The sequence below is a fragment of the Myxine glutinosa genome, chromosome 8 (genome assembly GCF_964187855.1).
Source record: "Myxine glutinosa chromosome 8, kmMyxGlut1.1, whole genome shotgun sequence".
NCBI lineage: Eukaryota > Metazoa > Chordata > Myxini > Myxiniformes > Myxinidae > Myxine > Myxine glutinosa.
The window spans coordinates 59,126,824-59,147,496 of NC_136268.1; the positions used below are offsets into that span (position 1 = coordinate 59,126,824).

General features: G+C 41.8%; 1 protein-coding gene across 1 annotated transcript in view; it reads left to right on the plus strand.

Annotated features, from left to right (window-relative positions):
* The first annotated feature begins 6,281 nt into the window (after positions 1-6,281).
* The window catches only part of LOC137432521 (E3 ubiquitin-protein ligase MARCHF8-like), a 191,772-nt gene continuing 177,380 nt past the window's right edge, over positions 6,282-20,673 (plus strand). The window contains exon 1 of the mRNA XM_078783320.1: positions 6,282-6,760. Within this exon, the coding sequence (XP_078639446.1) occupies positions 6,665-6,760 (96 nt within the window). The 5' untranslated portion in view covers positions 6,282-6,664. The remainder of the gene's footprint in view (positions 6,761-20,673) is intronic.

The window sequence follows — 20,673 nt, forward strand, 5'->3', positions numbered from 1 at the left end:
GAAATTGATTGAGGTGTGCTATCCGCCATGGGAAGCAAGGAGAAGCTAACGTTCCTCTGTTTAAGATGTCTTCATTTGGAAATCATGCTAAAGTCATTACTTGGTCATGTGCCTTTCTTACATGCAATTCATAGTTCATACAAAACAATTTTGGTTGTTTTGTATAATACACCGCGTGGTGAATTGGCCCGAGTCCCTGTGCCAAATAGAGTATAGAGATGTTGTAAGATGTATATTAATGCATATTATGCCAAGCAAGGGTAGCTACAAAATGCAGATAGTTGCATGAACAAAGGTTTGTTATGACTTGTTTATTTTTATGGAACAGTAACAGACTAATGGAAGATGCTTTCTGTGTAATCCCTTCAGCATCCACTTAACGCACTTCATACTCACTGCACATGAAACACCATTTTAGTGAAATTTCCAAGAGCTGAGTCCGAGTCCTAGTGCGAATGGCATGAGGTTTCCAGTCTGAGTACTGGAAGACTCAGAGTCGGACATTTTTGACAGCGGATCGGTTTGACATGTATATATTACTGTATATAAAGAATACATGTAAAACTGACAGCGGATAAAAGACTCGTCGTCACACGTTTTTTTGACAGTGAATCAGGATAAACTTTCAGTTGGAACCTAAATTGCCCACACTCCACCTGAAGCGGTGTCTGCCTTTTGACAAGTTCATGGTTTCCATAAGTGGCACCCTTCTTTGTGGGTCAAATTTTCTCATTTTCTTTTTGTTTCTGCACTCCTCTGTCATAAATTTTAATAACATCATCTTTCATCCAATGTTCATTTCCATTCATTCATCTTTCATCGAATCTCTGTCTCCCTCTCTTGTTCTTTCCTTTCACCCTACCGTTGATCATCTTTTGCAGGGATCCATATTTTCTCAAAATGTGATCAAGCCAGTTTTTCTCTTCCTAAGTGGCTCAATCAGTCTAGCCTCCTGCACCAACTCCAGAAGTTCTTAATTAGCAGCAGGAGGCTATAATGCCTTTACCATTTAAGCTTTTGTCAAAACGCATGGACACTGCTAGGACTTCCAGGAAAGAAGTCGGTATTTCAAAAAAAGTGGATCTGGGGTGAATTAACGGGGATAGAAAAGATCAAGGTTTTGGATGGGGGAAGATAAGAGATGGTGGTGAACAGCTGTTTTAAAGACCTGGAGGGAGGCGTGGGATTGAAGAGAGTGAGGGAGTTTGTTCCAGAGGCGGGAGAAAAGAGGAATGAAAGAGTGAAGGTGAAAAGAGAGTCTTGATTTTGGCAGTTTAACCATAAGAGGGTTGCTGACAGATCATGTGCGACCTGTAGGAATAGTTGGGGGACAGAGCACAGATAGAGCTGGGGGAGCAAGGCCGGAGAGGAGTCTGTAGAAGACGGAAAGACCACCACCCTGCCTGCGGTGAGTGAGTGAAAGGCCCTCGGAGTTAGCTTCATCACGGGAGATTCCAATGATTCTGAAAGCTTTGGTCCAACAGCGTGAAACCAAGCTAGGTGTGAGGCAGGAGCACCAGCCCAGAGGGGAGAACAGTATTCCATTGAGCTGTGGATGAAAGCCTTGTATGTGGTGAGGAGCTCAGGTGTGCCAAGGAAGGACTTCACACGACGGAGGATGCCCAGTCTTTGACTGGCTTTGGAGGCCAGCTTGGAAATGTGGTTTTCCCAGGAAGATCATGGCAGATAGTGAGACCCAAAAGCTTGAGTGACAGAACTTCTTGGAGAGGATTGTTGAGAAAGTAGATGGGAGGGTTGTCCAGTCGGTCTTTTCAGAGAGACATAGTGAGAGTGTGAGATTTGTCAGGATTGAAAGACATGTTCCACTTGTTTGACCAGTCTGTGATTTTGTCCAGGTCTGCAGAGAGTGAGGAGGCTGCAGACTGCCGATCTGAGGGATGAGGAATGGAGCAGCAGAGAGTGGAGTCATCAGCAAAGAGATAGAAAGGATTTTCCAGAGAGTCGGGGAGATCATTGATGAAGACCAGAAAAAGCACAGGGCCCAGAACACTGCCTTGGGGAACTCCAGCCTGAACAGGAAGGGGAGATGAGAGAAAACCATTCAGGGCCACACGTTGACTACGACCAGAGAGGAAGTCCACAAGCCATGCATGGAGATTTCCATGGATACCATAGGATGAGATATTGGTAAGCAGAGCGGGGTGCCAGACCGTATCGAAGGCACGTGATATGTCAAGGTAGACAGCTCTGATTTCCTGTTTGGCATTAAGGACCTTCATCCATTGTTGAGACAGCGGAAACAGTATGTCCAGAGTAGAATGACCTGGTCTGAATCCAAATTGATGATCCGAGATCAAGCCATTGGAGAAGAGGAAGGATTTGATGTCAGAAGCGATGATTGATTCCACGACCTTGCTGATAATTGGGAGCAGGCTGATTGGTCTGTAGTTGCAAGGATCTGTTTTTGCACCTTTTTGTGAAAATCTGTAATGTTGGCTGATTTCCAAGCAGACGGCAGATGACCTTGAGCAAAAGAGAGGGTGAAGAGAACAGAGAGAGGGTGAGATAGCGAGGCAGAGCAGGATTTTAGGACCCGTGGGCTGATGCGGTCTGGTCCAGTTGCAGAATCAGAGTCGAGGTTTGAAAAAAACTTCTCCGCCTTGTCAGGAGAGAAAGACACAGAGTCCAGGAGCAGCTGGGTTTGACTGGGGAAGGTGGGTACAGATGGAGATGGGTTCGGGACACAAGATTTTGAGGCAAACACAAATTTGAGGCATTCGGCTTTTTCACGTGCTGTGTCAGCTGTGTAGCCATTTGAGGTAAGGGAGGGGATTAAAGGGGAACAAACACCAGAAACAGATTTGACCAGACGCAACCATGATTTGGAGGAGGGAGACGCGTTTGAGAGTTCAGTCTTGAGATTAGAGAGATATTGTTTCCTGGCTCTCCCGAGGGTAGACACACACACTTGTTCTGAGCTTTGTGAAAGGAACTGAAATTACCTTCTGTTGGATTTGCCTTCCATGAGGTGAAGGCAAGTTGCTTCATGGCAACTGCCTCACCACAAGTTTCAGTGTACCATGGATAGGAGGAAGGGTACAAAATACTTCCTTGTTCAAAATCCTGTATTTAGCTTTTGCTTTGATGGTTGCCTGGTTGTCTTTTTATCCGTATTTCGAACAAATCCTCTGTTAAGCATTGTTTTATTGCTTTATTCCTTGCATAGAATTAACACTTTCCTTAGTATTTGTCATAATTGCAGATCTCAGGTTCTTCCATTGCTCATTTACATAATCAAAATTTTCACCACTTATAACCCTTTCAACACCACTGACAAATTTGTCTGATTCCACTGTTATGCTGATATCGGTTTCATCACTTTCTTCCGTTTCCACTTCTCACCTGTTTCAGATGAAGTCTTAGTCATTGCCATTTGATTATGGTCACAGTGATCACCCACGCCTGGGTAGCCACGTGCATTCTTTACACGGTTTATCTGCCTTCCCTTGACTAAAATGCAATAATGTTGATACTGATCAGTGTCCCCAAGCATTTTCCACATGCATCTTCATTTATTTCCATGTTGAAACCACCTATTTGCATAACTCTTTCCTCTCACAGAACTCATTAAGCTCATCACCTCCTACATTTGTCTTTCCTAACTTGCTGTCCAACAATTTGCTCCTCTCTTACTTCACCAACGACTGCATTTCAATCAACCATTACAATTACGTTGCCACTTCCTTTCTCAACATCAGTTGATATCTTCAATTTGTTCATTCAGGTACCTCCTCATCACTGTTTGCTGATCTAGGCACATCGGACTGGATGATCACAATATCAACAGGGTGGACACTAATTGCCACTAAAAGTTACCTGTCATGCTGTCTCTGTATTGTTGACACACTTTGCTGTTAAAGCATCAGGTAATTATTTTCTCATCATCTCTCTCATCTCATCCTCATCTCCCCTTCCTGTCCAGGCTGGAGTTCCCCCAAGGTAGTGTTCTGGGCCCTGTGTTTTTTTTTGGTCTGCATTAATGATCCTTCCGACTCTCTGGAAAATCCTCTCTATCGCTTTCCTGATGACTCCACCCTCTGCCGCTCCATATCTGAACCCCCAGATCGGTAGGCAGCAGCCTCTTCACTCTCTGCAGACCTGGATAAAATCACAAACTGGTCAAGCAGGTGGAACATGTTTTTCAATCCTGAAAAATCTCACACTCTCACTTTGTCTCTCTGAGAAGACTGTCTAGAAAACCCTCCCATTTACTTTCTCAACAAACCTCTCGAAGAAGTTCTGTCACTCAAGCTTTTGGGTCTCACTGTCTTCCATGATCTTTCCTGGGAAAACCACGTTTTCAAGCTAGCCTCCAAAGCCAGTCGCCATCTTGGCATCCTCTGTCGTGCAAAGTCCTTTCTTGGCACTACTGAGCTCCTCACCACATACAAAGTTTTCATCCGCAGCTTGATGGAGTACTGCTCTCCCCTCTGGGCTGGTGCTCCTACCTCACACCTAGCTCGGCTTCACGATGTAAAAACCAAGACTGTTAGGATCATTGGTATTTCTCGCAATGAAGATGATTCTTAGGGCCTTACACTTTCTCACCACAGGCAGGTTGGTGGTCTTTCTGTCTTCTACCGACTCCTCTCGGGCGTAGTTCTCCGTGTTCTGTCTGTGCTCTGTCCCCGAAATATTCCTGTAGGACGCGCAAGATCTGCCAGCAACCCTCTTCTGGTGAAACTGCCAAAATCAAGACTCTCTGCTCACCTTCACTCTTCCATTCCTCTTTTTTCCCCACATCTGAAACAAACTTCCCCACTCTTCAATCCCTCTCCTCCCTTCAGGTTTTAAAACCAGCTGTTCACCACCATCTCTTCTCTTCCACCATCCAAAACCTTGATCTTTTCTAACCCCGTTAATACACCCCAAATCCCCCTCTTTCAAATTCCGTTTGCCACAAAGGCTTCTAAGGGAGGGAAAAGGAAAAGAGGAAAAGTAATCAAGCTGGCACTAGTTTGGAAGGATACATTCACATCCTTCCACACAGTCCAACCAAAACACATAGTTTTCCAACAGATCAAACTTCAATCACACGGCACATGAACGGACAACGTAGCCGGCCCCAAACCCCAGTGTCACCCACGGTGCTTGACCTGCGGAATAGAGCCTTGTTGGTGGCACGTGATTGGATCGTGGCTACGAAAGGAAGAGGCAGAGCAAAAAGCGCTCAGGTGGCATGTGTGATGTGCGGATGTCATTTCCGGTGAAGTCGGTGTGGTGGAGTGCCTGCCGTGCTCTCTAGTCGCCTTTTACGACATGCACAGCATACATTGGGACTATTCTGCAAAGTACACATGGTACACACATGGCCGCCAAAAAGAAAACCAATGTATTTGTCTTCTTTTTCATACATTATCTTTGTAGAGAAGAAAATTCATTCATTGGTGAACTTGATTAACACACACAGAAAATCAGCCACATTAATACATAACTTGATGCAAATGAACTGCATTTTTTTTGTTTTATTGTAATTTAAAGTTGGCATCCTCCCTTTGGGACCATTTATTTATTTAATAAGAAAATATATTGGAATTCTGACATCCTCGCCCCGACCCTACCCCTGCACGTGTCATACATGCGCCTTCGATTCCCTTGCTTTTTTGCTTTCTTTATCCTCCCAAACCTTTTTTCCCATTCCATTGCCTTATATTCTCCATCCATTCTCTTCCCAAACCTCTCTCCCTCTCTCTTCCCAATGTTGCCGCACTCCCCTGTCCACTCTTCTCTCTCCACCTCCTTCTCTCCCATTTATCAATTTTGCTATCTTCATTTAAACCCACAACGACCGCTTACATAATAAAATATGGCGCCATAGAAAACAATCTGTGATCAATTATATAGGGGGGTTCATTAGGGTTATGAGGGGGGTTCATTAGATTATAGTGCATGGTGCACTTCCTTGATGTGGGCTAGCAAAACAGCAGTAATGACTTGCGGACATGAAATAGCAGCCAAATATATATTGGCTGCTGACTCCAAAAAAAACTGCTGATCACATGGTCAAGGCGATTTCCTTTTTTAATACAGTATTTGTGGCCATAAAATTTGCGACATAAGGCAAGTGTCCTTGATTAAGAGACCACATAATGATACGTTTGCAGGTTTTTGCATCTCCTGCGCAGTTGTATCGAAGAGAGAATGTACTTTCCTTTCTGTACCTTTGTGTGCCATGTTTTATACCTTATAATACAATCAAATATTTTGAATGTTTTGAGATATTTGCTGAAATATGTGACCTTCGCTGTCTTTTGCAGGATTTTGAGCTTGGAAGGCCTTAATTCCTTGTGCGAAACGGCTTCATCTTGGATCAGCCCTTCACCCTCACATCTGACAACCCAAAGAAGAAAGAAGAATTTCTCACCGGAGAAACCATCAATTTCACAGGATACCCTGGAGTACTTATGATGGCGATGTGAAGATTATCAGCATGAAATGAGCCACATCCTGTTGGAGGAAATGAGATTGTTGCATCAAAATATATTTTAAACTGCCATCTTTATTAACATAGGAGAACGTTGAGAGTGTAAACACAACTTCAAACCTGGGAAGTTTATTTGTCTACTCAATGTAACCTTGACTGTTCATTTGACCTGGAGTTTCACTCGTGCAGTTTGTCCTGCACCTTGCCGTCCTCTGGGTCATGCCTGTACAACAGATTTCCGTTTTACCCGCTCGGGATGTTGTGCCCTGCCATCCATCGCTTGGAAAACCCTGTGAACGAGAAAACCTTGTCCAGGTAAAGGATTCCTTTCTTTCCACTGGCAATAACCCTCTGATATACATTACACTAAAGTTCCTATACTTCCTTAGTAGATACGTGCATTTTTATATGATTCTCAAAAGAAGTTCAAAAGCAGAACATATTTTTCTTCATTCTTAGGGTCATTTATCAACCTTTCCAAGAACTGCAGCCATAAGGGCATATTTGTACAAACTAAATTTTTTACATCATCTAATCTCTATTTTACGAATGATAATATGTTCATGATAATGAATCGTTTGAAAATTATTACATTTTGCAGGAATGCTACAACTTGATATACAGTTTGTTGAAAATGTTTATTTTATCTTCCTCTTAGCCTGGTGTTGGCTTAGCGGTTAGGGTGCCGGCTTGGGATCCTAGAATCCTGGGTTCTGAATCCCGGTCGATCACTAAATTAACACCAGGGGGGTTGACTCAGCCTGTCATCCTTCCGAGGTCGGCAAATTGAGTACCAGCTTGCTGGGATGAATGATCCAGTGTGTACCCCGATTTAGAATAGGTACACCGTATCCCTGCGCATCGTAAGAGGTGAACCAAGGGTTGGCGTCAGGAAGGGCATCCGACCATAAAAACATTGCCTCAAACAGGGATCCATGATTGCCATGGGGCCCACAAGGCTAACCCCCACTCTAGCGGGGAAAATGGCCTTAAAACGATCATTCCTCTTAGCCTGGTGTTAATAGTAAAGGTCGCTGGCTTGAGATCTTCGGGTCCTGAGTTTGAGCGCCTATTTATTTATTTATTTATTAATTTTTTTAATTTTTTTTGTATACTGAATCCGTGAAAGAGCTAACATTTATTTCACAAACAAATCGACCAGACAAACAAAATATACAAAAAGAGGGAGCGGAAGACAAGATGGGGAGAGAAGGGGAAGCACACAACCACAACATTTGAGAGCAGGGAGAAGTGTGGGAGGGAGAGGGCTTGGGGGCAGGAGGCGTGGGAAGGGGAAGGGGGGGGGGGGGATTGTTCCATTGAGTTAACACCAGGTGGGTTGACTCAGTCTGTCATCCTCCCAAGGTTGGCAAAATGAGTACCAGCTTACTGGTCATGGGGGGCAAAGCCACGCCCCCAGAAAAATAGCCACACCCCCAGAAAAAACAGCCGCAGGCTGCGTACGAACTACCCTTCCACCTCATCTTCAATGCACCTTACTCATGTATTTAATTGAAAATAGTAGCCATTATTTTTGCAGCTCAACAATGCATTTTATTTTACAGCAAAAAAATCATGGTAAGGATGGTTAACATTTCCTATATTACGTTAAAAGTTAAATGATGATACACACAATGCTTTACATTTAGAATTTTGATTTACTGAAGGAATCTCTTTAAGCCTTTTTTGATGTGCTATTTGTCTATTTTCCATTGTCGGTTGCGATGTGCAGTAATTCATTTGATATGTGAGGGTCCATTGTGAAGGTTAAAATTCTACTTCTGGTTTGGGTTGCAGTCTGTGAAAGATACATAAAAGCCCACTAGTAAATAGTGCCAACTGTTGAAGTATTGGTGTCAGTCAGCCTACAGGCCTTAGAAGCCTTTGTGGCAATGTCAGACCCTTCCTCCCCCTTGAGAAGGGAATCAATCCATGGAGGCATTTTTGACTCATTTGCTGTCATCAGTGTGGAAGAATTATTTTGCTCTCTGTGACTTGAATTTGAATGTTACAAAACAATTTTTTGAAATTCTAATTTTGATAACTTTATGCCTGTTGTTTGTTTTCGTTTTTGCCGATAAACAAGGAAAATACATTGGGAGTGATAGAAAAGTTCATATTTAGGAATAACCACATTTGGACAACTATTGGGGGCACCTCTTCGCATGGTGAAACGTAAGTCGGGGGCCAAATCTTCCCCATTCTTCTCTGTGGCCGGATTCGTCAGGGCAGCACGGTTACGGTCAGAGAACCAATCGGTCCACATGGACCGGCCCTTTCCCTCCTCTTTCTCTCTCTCTTTCTCTCTCTCTAACTCTGTTATGGCCCTGGCTTCATGAAGGCGGGGGTACACCATCATAAATGTGGGGGATATGTGGGTCGCTCCTGGCAGATCGCTCGGCTGTCTCTGTGCCGCGGGCTTGTTCAAGTGAATTGTCCGGTGCTATACAACAACAACAACAACAACAACAACAACAACCCCATTTGGTCTCTTTTGTATGAAAAGAGATCATTAATTTTGTCAATAGTCAATATTTTTTCCATACCCATTTTATCCGACGATATTAAATAAGGCAATTATATATGTATATGTGTGTATGCACATCTGAAAATCATACAAAATAAACAGGGCTGGCCCGCTGGCTCGATCTCCACCAAACGTTTCATACGTGTTGTTAGTAGCAAAGGTGAGGTCATGGGCACAGGGAAAAAATCACCCCACGCCTCACACGACTTGCCAATGCTCCCGACGGGAGCGGGTGTTTCTAGTCTTTTAAAATAGGGTGGTCACTGAGATAAATTGGACATACTTGTATTGATTCCCCAACTTTAGAATATAATGAATTTGAAATATAAGCTTTATGTAGGCATGTATGACTTTGCTGTCCTCTGTGTCATGTTCAGAAATTATATTTAATATTTAACAATCTTTTTTCCTTGTCACTTTTGTATAATACATGTCCATAATCCAACAAGCTATGAGTCATTCGTTTCTGCAAAATTATCCGTACCAGATGAAAATAACACATTTTGTTGTGTGTTGTTACTGGACGGAGACAAACCTTCCAAAATATCTCGGATCTTTTCATTTCGATATTTAATTGCATTAAGTCCATTTCCTTTTACATCTGTACTGTAATTCCAACACTGGCACCATTTGGCTCAAATATATATTTTATCAGCAAGCAAACCTGTGACACACCAGTGATAGTTTCTACCATTATTATTTGTGATATTTTTAGCCGCGTCGCAAGACGCTGGTCATAGAGTGCCCTCTGCTGTTGTTCTTGTTCTTCTTGTTCTTCTTGCAGAGAAGACAAAACCTCAAAGCTCCACCCATTCTGGGAACCATAGCTCCACCCATTGTGGGAGAGGCTTCATATAAACAAATATCCACCATTTTATTAACTCGCATAGCTTTGAGGCCTGTTTTGTAGGCCCGTGGTATCTTCCTCTCTCACACAGTTTTATTTCAAATCAAATTCGATATAATTTCATTTTTCACAGTCGCTAACATAGTTTTAGACTCGGTTGAAAAAAAACGGGAAGAAATTCCGATGAAAATTGCCCTTTATAGAACGAAATGAATTCTCAAAGGCCTGTAACTTCAAGTCCATTGAGATTTTTTTTTTTTTATCGCGGCATGGTCAGTCATACACCACCCGAAATAACAGATGGGAAAATGCCGAGATATATATATTTTGTTTAAATCGCGGCATGGTCAGTCATACACCGCCCGAAATAACAGACGGGAAAATGCCGAGATATATTAAAAATTCGTCCATTTCATGACAATCGTCACGATGAAATATTTAATTTATACGTCGTCACAATAATGTGGAGAGAGGAGCATAGCTTCGTTCACGTGTCGCCACACACGGGAAATTGCCGAGATATATATTTTTTAAATCGTGGCATGGTCAGTCATACACCGCCTGAAATAACAGACGGGAAAATGCTGAGATATATTTAAAATTCGTCGCCACACACGGGAAATTGCCGAGATATATTTTCACTTTGCACAAAAATAACATCAAGTAATCGAATCAATAGGAATGTCCTGTGCCTATAACATCGACGTTATAGGCACAGCTGCATCTAGGCATTGTGTAACATCGACGCGGCTTTTGTTTTAATTAAAACTTTTTGTACTTGTTATGGATATATTTCTAACACTTGAACCAGTTTTTGATTTCTGAGCAATCATAAAATGTTAGCCCGTCCTGCTTGTTGAATGGTCTGCATGTGTTTGTTCAACTATTATTTTCATAACACTTGGGATGATTTGTAACATATTACTGCAAACCAGAGAAGCAAAAACGATTTTTATTGCACTGCGCACTGAACAGCTGTGGCTGGTGAAACGAGTTTAAAATGAGCATGACTTCCATTGTGCTTGTATCCCATCTTGTTCCAGCACGTTAAAGGACATTCGTTCAAAAAAACAACCTTTGCTAGTACTCTTAATAGTCTAGGACTCTAGGCAAATGTAAAGAATGTCCTCCCAGGTTTTCTTTGCCATTCGATGTGCCGTTTGGCATTTCCTTTGACTCAAATAAATCTGTCCTGAGCAAATAACACTGCCCCCGGATTGAACGCCATTCTGATAGAATCTCATTGAGCTGTGCCGCTCTTGGATTTTAAAATTATATCATCCTTAGCCTTGCAATACCCACAGGCACCCAATGAATGCTGTGGAATTTGATCCTCGTCTAATATACGTGATATCATTCACTGGATGTGTAATTTTTAATTTCGTATTTTATTGGAAAATTTATTGCATGTAAAAAAAAAAAACAATCGCAGGATGACGCTGCTTTTCCAAGATGAGAAACATTCGTCCAATTATCTTGTTCACAATTTCAATATAAGATGTTATTTTGAAAGATTAAAGTGCAAGGTGTGATCAAACAAAAGGTAGTAATTTTGAAGGTGGGAGAAAAATGGCATAAAGAAATAAAGGCGAGTGGAAAAAGCTTAGATGTGGAGGAGTCAGTAAGGAGTTGGTTACCGGATGAATGTATATGATCTGCTGCCTTGGGGAAGGGTGACATATTGATCCAGCGATGCCAGTTTAGAGCTAGTAAAAAACAAAGAGGTTACTTACCTGTCTACAGTGTGAGAGGAACATGTGTTGTGCCTTGTACTCTCATGAGTGGAGTACTCTCATCAATGATGCTTAGAGCGTTAACCTCCATTTATATAGGAATGCAAGGTAGAGGAGGTGGTATAATGGATGAAAAAGGAGATCACTCTTTTACACAATGAACTTTACTCAATTGAATCGTTTACTGTTTGAAGTTGAGGTACCAAGACAAGGCATGGTCTAGTGAAAAAATCTCACTCGATCTTGCTTTAAAGGCCAACTTTGAAAATGTGATCTGCAAGGAGAGGTAACAAATATTGATGAGGTCGACAAACTCATAGGATCTTCCTTCTTCCAGAACGTCGCAAATTAAAATAGGATTACTCAGGTAATATACTTTTTTAAACTCACGGCTGAGCTTATACAGTACACATCCTCTGTTAAATGCTTCACAATGGCATGAGGAGACATCATTATACATCATTATACTTATAAGCTTGGTGGTGGTTTAAGATCCTAGGGTCTTGAAATCAAGTACCTGTCATGCCGTTGAATTAAGGCGGGTCGACTCAGCCTTCCGAGATTGGCAAAATGCGTACCAGCTAGCTGGTAACGGGGGCATGGCATCAGAGGACACAGGATTCATACAAGCAAATAAGTATACTCTTTAATTACAAGAACACTAATAAAATGTGGATAAGTCAATGAAATATATATATAATTTTAACCTGGGATTCCAGCATCATGAGAACTGTACACATAGGGGAACAGCAAATAGAACAAACTGAATCAGGTAAATATCCTATTTTTCAGGGGTCAAACCATTTCATGATCTTCTGTGGGTTGTCTGTTGTAGTTCCTGCTGTCTGTCAATGGTATGACGAAATGTTTGGTACAAAGAGCAATCATGAGGAAAATAATCGTTTTCCAAATAATCTATATGTCATATCTATTTGGTACAGTCACATGAAAAAGTAAGTACACCCCATGTAAAGTTTTGACTCTTTCAACATATTTCAATATACAGCTATTTGATCTTCATTTCAACAATATTGATAGATAAAGGTGATATAATATAACAAATATCATGATACATTTACATTTTGTAGTCCATTGTATAATTTAAATAAACATAAATGCAAATTTCACATGTGGAAAAAGTAAGTACACCCCGACATTTATCACTACCTCAAATACCTAAAATTAGAATCAGGTGCACCAGCTCAGGTGCAAATGATTAGAACATCGTTAGAGAGGATCTTGGAGGAACCTGTCTTATTTAAACCTCAGACATTTAGTTTGGTTTGCTCTTTGTTGTTGAAGTGTGCGGCGTCACCATGCCTAGATCAAAAGAGCTCTCTGAGGCCTTCAGAAAGCAGGTTATAGATGTCTACGAGTCTGGGAAGGGATTTAAAAAGATCTCCAAACAATTTCAAATCAATCATTCGACTGTCTGGAAGATTATCTACAAGTGGAGAAGATTCCAAACAACTGCCAACTTGTTCAGGCCAGGCCGCCCCAGCAAGTTCAGCTCGAGAGCAGACTGCAAGATGCTGAAAGAGGTCTCTAAGAACCACAGAATGTCATCACGGGACCTACAGGTAGCTCTTGCCACTGTTGATGTCAAAGTGCACGAGTCTACCATTAGAAAGAGGCTGCACAAATTTAACCTACATGGGAGGTGTGCCAGGAGGAAACCTTTGCTGTCCAGAAAGAACATCAGGGCAAGATTAAAGTTTGCCAATGAACACCTAGGCAAAGACCAGCACTTCTGGAACAATGTGCTCTGGACAGATGAGTCAAAGGTAGAGTTATTTGGCCACAGTACCAGAAGACATGTTTGGCAAAAACCAAAGACAGCATTTGACCACAAGAACCTGATACCAACTGTAAAGCATGGTGGTGGAAATATTATGGTTTGGGGCAGCTTTGCTGCATCAGGGCCTGGGCAGCTCACCACCATAGAATCCATTATGAATTCTTCATTGTACCAGAGGGTGCTTGAGGATAATGTGAGGCCATCTGTCGGAAAGTTGAAGCTCAGCCGAAGGTGGACCTTGCAACATGACAATGACCCTAAACATACCAGTAAATCCACCAAGGAATGGCTGAAAAGAAAGAAATGGAGGGTTCTGAAATGGCCAAGTCAAAGCCTGGATCTAAATCCCATCGAGATGTTGTGGGGGGATTTGAAATGAGCTGTGCATGCAAGAAACCCCTCAAACATCGCACAGCTGAAAGAATTCTGCATGGAGGAGTGGGCAAAAATTTCTCCCAGTCGATGTCAGAGACTGGTAGACAGTTATAAGAAACGCCTACTTGAGGTTGTTTCTGCCAAAGGGGGCAATACCACCTATGAGAGCCAAGGGTGTACTTACTTTTTCCACATGCGAAATTTGCATTTATGTTTATTTAAATTATACAATGGACTACAAAATGTAAATGTTTCATGATATTTGTTATATTATTTCACCTTTATCTATCAATATTGTTGAAATGAAGATCAAATAGCTGTATGTTGAAATATGTTGAAAAAGTCAAAACTTTACATGGGGTGTACTTACTTTTTCACGTGACTGTATATAAAAGAAAAACCTAAATAATACTGCTCTTTGATACAGTAACCTCGCGAGGGAAATGATATGAAAGAAAATGCCAACAAGAGATGCACACTGTTTGTGAACGTGGAGAAAATTTGTGATTCAGCTGTGGACAAAGCCTTTAATTCCAGAGATGGAAAGTTTAGCAAGTAGGTTTAAATGCCAGTGTTACGGGGTCCTCCCCTATCCCCTGGTCTCGGTAAACCTCCGAACCCCGAGAGGGTCCCCGGCAGAAAGATATGTTATCCTTGGTTGAAATCAATCAAATCAATAATGAAACCACACCAAGGGTTATGAACAAACAGTAATATATTATAAATCACACCGGAATCAAGACACAAATAATAATAGCAATTCACCCTACAATCACAATTTTAAGATGGTACCACCTTATCTAGTCCTTTAACCCAAACTCACAGCACTCCCCCAATGTCTCTGGACCCCTCCAAGGCGAAGTCGATTCGCTCCAGCGATCGTTGGATCAATGTCCGATCACAATCAATTGAGGCGTGGACAATCGAAGCAACCCATAGGTCACGTGGTCCAACACCCAGCACAATAGCGGTGGAATTGGAAACCTCCCAAAGACGCACTCCGACGTACACATTTGCGGTTCAATCAGCGAATCTCCTAACAATCCTCAAAAGCCACTTTCTTGCACAGCCGTCCCCGGCAACCCACCGGGGAATAATGCCCGGCCGACGCGACAAAAACCTTTTCACTGAAGGTAGCGCATGTGGCGAAATGGCGGACGGCTTTCACTCGAGCCAGGCTTCCAGGCAAGGACACTCCGGACCCTCAATGCAGATACCCGACTACACAGGCTCCACAGCTCTCCGGCGATGTCACCTATCGCTCTAACTGCCTTTCAAGGACTCAAAGTTCCGCTCGACCACTCGGTACGGAGCTTCAACCAAGATCGTCTTTTTCCTTCTTTTTCACGCCTCTTCTTCCTCGCTCCCTCTCTCTTCCGGGTCATGATCCGGATTTCTGGCCACATTTTACCAGGAGCGCTTTTAAACCTTTTAACCACAATAACCCTTACTGAGAACCAACAATAATAATAATACCAACAATAATTAGGGCCGAATCCGTAACACCAGGTTGCATCAAAAGGTTAAGATAAAACTGCTTTTCCATATGAGCAGGGGCGGTCTTATCTATGGGGCAGCCTAGGCAATTGCCCAGGGCCCCACGCTGGGCTAGGGGGACAACGCCCGGTGTGAGTGATATACTATATGACCACCTGAAGAATCCATCAATTACATCACCTAGTGTATATAATGAAAAATCTGATAGTGTTTTCATCTAATGTAATGTATTTAAATTTTCTCTGATAGGAAAAAATCCCAACAACGACTAGTTCCAGATGTCTACTTTCCCTTCACAAATGAGCTATTTCACTCACGTTCATAGGTTGCATATATTTTTTAATAACACCTACACGTCGACATGTGATCGATCTAGCTAATACTATTTGTCGGTTGTAATTTTTTTTTTTTCAAGAATGATATGCACACGTCATCAATTGAGCTGTCATTATTTTATGGCCTTCCTCGGCTAAGTTAGCCAGAAGCAATGAAAGGAAATTATCCAAGTGGGGCAGAAAAACGAGAAAAATACAATCAGAGTAGAAATTACATGAAAGTTTACAAAAAGTTATTAATTTCTTCAAAAGAAAAAACTGAGAATGAAGCAGCAGCGTTGTTGAAAGTGCCGGCGGCAGCAGCAGCGATAATGTTGGGGCTCGCAGGTAAAAACATGTCCACCTTACTAACCTCATTCTTTCCAAGTTATAGAGTTCTCAGTTATAGATCGAGTATGTTGTTTTTCGAGCCCAATACAATCCACTCACACTGAGATGTCAAATTAATCTCAACTCATTACATTCCTATTATAATATAAATTTTCTTTTTTATAGTAATAGGTCGACGTTTTCTGTATGGTTTTGATGAATATTGGAGAATAGAGTAAAATCAAATCACAAACTCTGGTGTGTTCATGAAGGGACAGGCATTGTGAAAATTGGGCCACTTTCTTTTTGTTCAGAGTGCCTTGGGTGGGGATATAGGGGTGTGGGGCCCATCCTTGACTTTCACCCAGGGCCCCAGAATCACTAAGACCGCCCCTGCATATGAGCTGGTGCGTCGACTTCACACTTGTCTTTACTCCACGAAGAAGCAGAAACATAGGGCCTGCTGCTCCCTCAATGCAGACAGGTTGGTGGCACCTCTTGTTTATACTGCTTCTCTCCCAGTTTTGTTCCCTCTTCTATTCATCTCTTTCAATCCAGGCTTACTCTTTGTCCTTCTCCTGCCCCCTTGGGTTATGTTTGTTCTTCCAGTAACCCCTTCCTCGTCCAAATCCAAAAATCCAGACCTAGTGATCACCTCCACTCCTTTTTTCTTCTTTTCTCCTGCTTATGAAACTGCATTCATCAGTTTGTTAAAGTCCACTCTTCTTGGCAGTGCACCATCATCTCAAATTATCCTCTATCCCTAGTGGAGGTGAGCAGTGATTCGGGATTTTGAGATTTTCACCAGAAAGGTGTTGTTGGTGGACTTCATCGGCCTTGCAGAAATATGACGTGGGCACGGGAAGAGCAGAGGGTGCGAGACCAGAAAGGAGGTGGGAGAAAATCCTAAAATCTAGAATCACTCAATAGTGTAGCAGCATAGCAAACCTGTTGTGCATTTTGTGATACAAGCACCAAATTTGGCACAAATGTACATTAATATGTTGCGAACATTTTCAGATATTGGGCCACTTGAAATTCCGTAATTTTTTTTTTCAAATTTTTTCAAATTTCGTAATTTCAAATTTTTCGGGTGACACCGTCACAATTTCGGTCTTCGAGGCCGGCCGATATAGTGGGGCGGCTTAGCCCAAATATTCAAAAGAATTGTGCATTTTGTGATAGAAGCACCAAATTTGGCACAAATGTACATTAATATGTTGCGAACATTGTGTGGTCAGCAATGAAGACGAGAGTCTGAATTACATGTATGCAAAAGACCTTGTGAACCAGTGAAGCAAATACACGGGTAAGCATGAATTAAATCTAGGGCATGATATAATTTCCATGATGTTTACCTCTACACTCAATGGTGGAAGGAGGTAATGTTTTGATCCCAGCTTGTCTGTATGTCTGTTTGTCTGTTAGTCCACAAAATTCCAGACAAAGCTTGTAGTAGTGGTAGTTGTAGTGGTAGTGGTGATAACAGAAATTGTTATATAGAACTGAACTTATATTATTATTATATGCAGAAAATAACTTCATTTCTATATGCCCTGCAGTGGACAGGTTAATTGGTTTATGCACTGAAGGGGTCACCCTGGTGTGCACTGCTGTGTTCTGCCTCACTGAGTTGTTCAGGTATGATGTACTCAGCACAAGCTTCCGGTCGGCCCGGAGGTGGGGGTGCGGGGCCTGTCACGGAACGTCAAAACAAACGGCCTGCCGGGGCCGCCCAAAAGTCGGGCGTGAGGGGCGCGTCCACTAATGGAACGCCTCTCGCTTCCCAGATCGAGGGCCACGTGGTCAGGAGAACCTCGTCCCTTCCGGTCACACTTTGCCTATCGGCCGGCCTCGAAGACCGAAATTGTGACGGTGTCACCCGAAAAATTTGAAATTACGAAATTTGAAAAAATTTGAAAAAAAAAATTACGGAATTTCAAGTGGCCCAATATCTGAAAATGTTCGCAACATATTAATGTACATTTGTGCCAAATTTGGTGCTTGTATCACAAAATGCACAATTCTTTTGAATATTTGGGCTAAGCCGCCCCACTACAACAACTCCTCATAGATGGATATATTTTTAACCATAAATAGGACAGTTATTATAATCGCTTCTTTTTTTCCGATGCCACTCCATATCTGTGAAGTCTCATGGATCAAACATTATATTGTCATGAGGGACGAACAAGATCACATGATTACTACATTCGCACTCTTCCAGACTCTTAGCATACCTGCCTTCACCCTGCCATTGATCTTGTACCCAATTCAGTACTTATCTGTATCACTCAAGGCAAATTATTTACTTCAACAGCTCATTGTCAACACACTTGTTCTTTCCCCAAGTAGTGTTTAACTTGAAGTGCAAAGTGCAATCGAGAATGTTCAAAAAATAATTTTCTTTCTTCAATTAATTATTCCACGATTTTTTTTTTTTTTTAATTAATTATTCCACGAAGATATATTAAACCTGCCTTACATTGCACAAATAAGTGTACTCTATATTATTTTATAACAATGATGAAGCAAATAAATGAATGAAATGTCATACATGTATATAAAGCATAATTCAGACGTGAAGGTTTAGTACGAAGTTCGAAGTGCAGTACGAAGTAATAATTATTAAAATGTTGCAGTCATAGATAAAACCACACGCAAATATTACCTCCGTCACCAAAGGTGGACGGACGGAGGTTGTGTTTTCACCCATTTGTTACTTGGTTCGTTTGATTGTTTGTCCGCTCACCTATAATCGCATGCAGGTGACAATTTTAAAGTGATCTTCCTAAAACTTCACCAAATGGGTGATTTGGTTTGTTTTTGACAGGGTCAAAAACGATATGTAGCATGATGTCTCAAAAAGTTATGGATGGATTCGGACGAAACTTGGTGGACAGGTTGAGTGTGTGAAAAGGATGAATAATTTTGAGTTTAGTGACTTCACATCCAGATCACTTCTGTCTGTCTGGCTGTCTACAAACCTCAGTTTATGATCGAGGAACAACTTATTTCAATTAAATGTTATATTTTGAACACAAATTGGAAAATGAACCCGCAGTTTAGCAGAGCCTTGACTCTGCAATAGTTTTTAAAAAATTTTTCAAAGTGATTCTTCACCATTGAGAGATGGGGTCAAAAACAATATAATGTACAGCACGATATATCAAAAAGTTGTGGATGGGTTAGCCTTGATTCTGCATTTGACCCAATCACACATGTGCATAGAGGAGATAGACAATGTCTTAACTCTATCTGCCTCTCTGGCGGTCAAACAAAATAGAAAATCATTCCAAAAAGCAAACTTACTGTTTTTAAAGACTTCATAAAGAACACAAACAACAGGCAGGAAACGCCAATGTAACATGTTAAATATGGTGATGTAAAAGGCCCTGTATCAACAGCGGTAAACTTCTGAAATATCTTTTTCTACAACCTTTAAAATCTTTATTTTATTTCAAATAAAATGTATGCTTGAACACTGCGGAACACAAATCACCTTTTTGTCACTTTCAAAAACGAAAAACAAAAAAAATCAAATCGCTTGGGAAGAAATATTCATGCCCTGAGGGCAGGATAACTATGAGATAAGCTATGAGAATGATCATTCACACCATCATGCCCTGAGGGCAGAATAACTGTTTGACATTCTGACAAATATGGTGGTGCATAGCACTGCATGGTTATCCTTACACCTGTATGCCAGGTTTATAAACAAAACAATCGTAGATCGTGCTCGGAAATGCAAAGCGAAGTGTTTAAAAGACTTAAAATGTAATTTTTCTCAAGACCGCATGGGTGGGATAAAGTGTTCGATGACCACTCTCAATTTTAAGTTATTCTTCACCATTGAGAGACGGGGCCAAAACGATATATAACATAATATCTCAGTTGTGGTCTGGTTTTGACAAAACTTGACCTGGATGAGTTGGGTAGGTGATAAAAACAAGCCGATTCGATTTTAGTTCAGGTCCAGAAGCAGACCCGGCCTATCAGTGGGATACAAAACGTAAACTATTCAGCCTGGCGGAGGTATGCGCTCCACCAAGTGCTGTTCTAGTCTATACTGTATAATTCGCTCGTCAATTCGTCTGCTGCCTGGTGTTGGCTTCGCAGTTAAGGTGGCTGGCTTGAGATTCAGGGTCCTGAATTCATGCCCCTGTCATGCTGTTGTAATTAATACCAGGTGGGTTGACTCAGCCTGTCGTCATTCCAAGGTTGGCAAAATGAGTACCAGCCTACTGGGAAAAATGAGCCATTTGAATATTCCGTGTAAGAGTGGCGACCTATCCAGGAGTTTGCCCAATAGCCTAGGAAACTGCTTTGGCAGCCCTTGCATCAGGAGATCAAAAAGGCAAGGTCTTCTTCTTCTTCAGTTCGTCTGTGCCTCTGTCACATATCACAATATTCTGTCATCTTGAGAGATTGCGAATCAAACGTCATTTAGTTGGTATCGTTTAATTTTAACATTGTGTCTATGTACATGTGTACAATGTGTTTATGTATATGCATCTCAAAGAAAAAAAAAATTAATGATCCACAATTAGGATACCTACAATCACTTGAGAGTGGCAATTCCATGGAATTTCCATGGGACATAGCTAGTGAGATTGTGTATTGGACGTTGTTTTGACTCTCACTTCACACCCAGCTCCATTTGAATGAGGTAATGAAGAAATAGCATGTTGTAATGTGAGAATGCCTCTTGTTTTGAATATGGGAAGGAAGGGGGAGGGGAGGACAGAGAGGTGGGGTGAAGGGGGTGGGAGGGTTGCAGAGTTGGTGTGAGGTACGGATTAGAGAG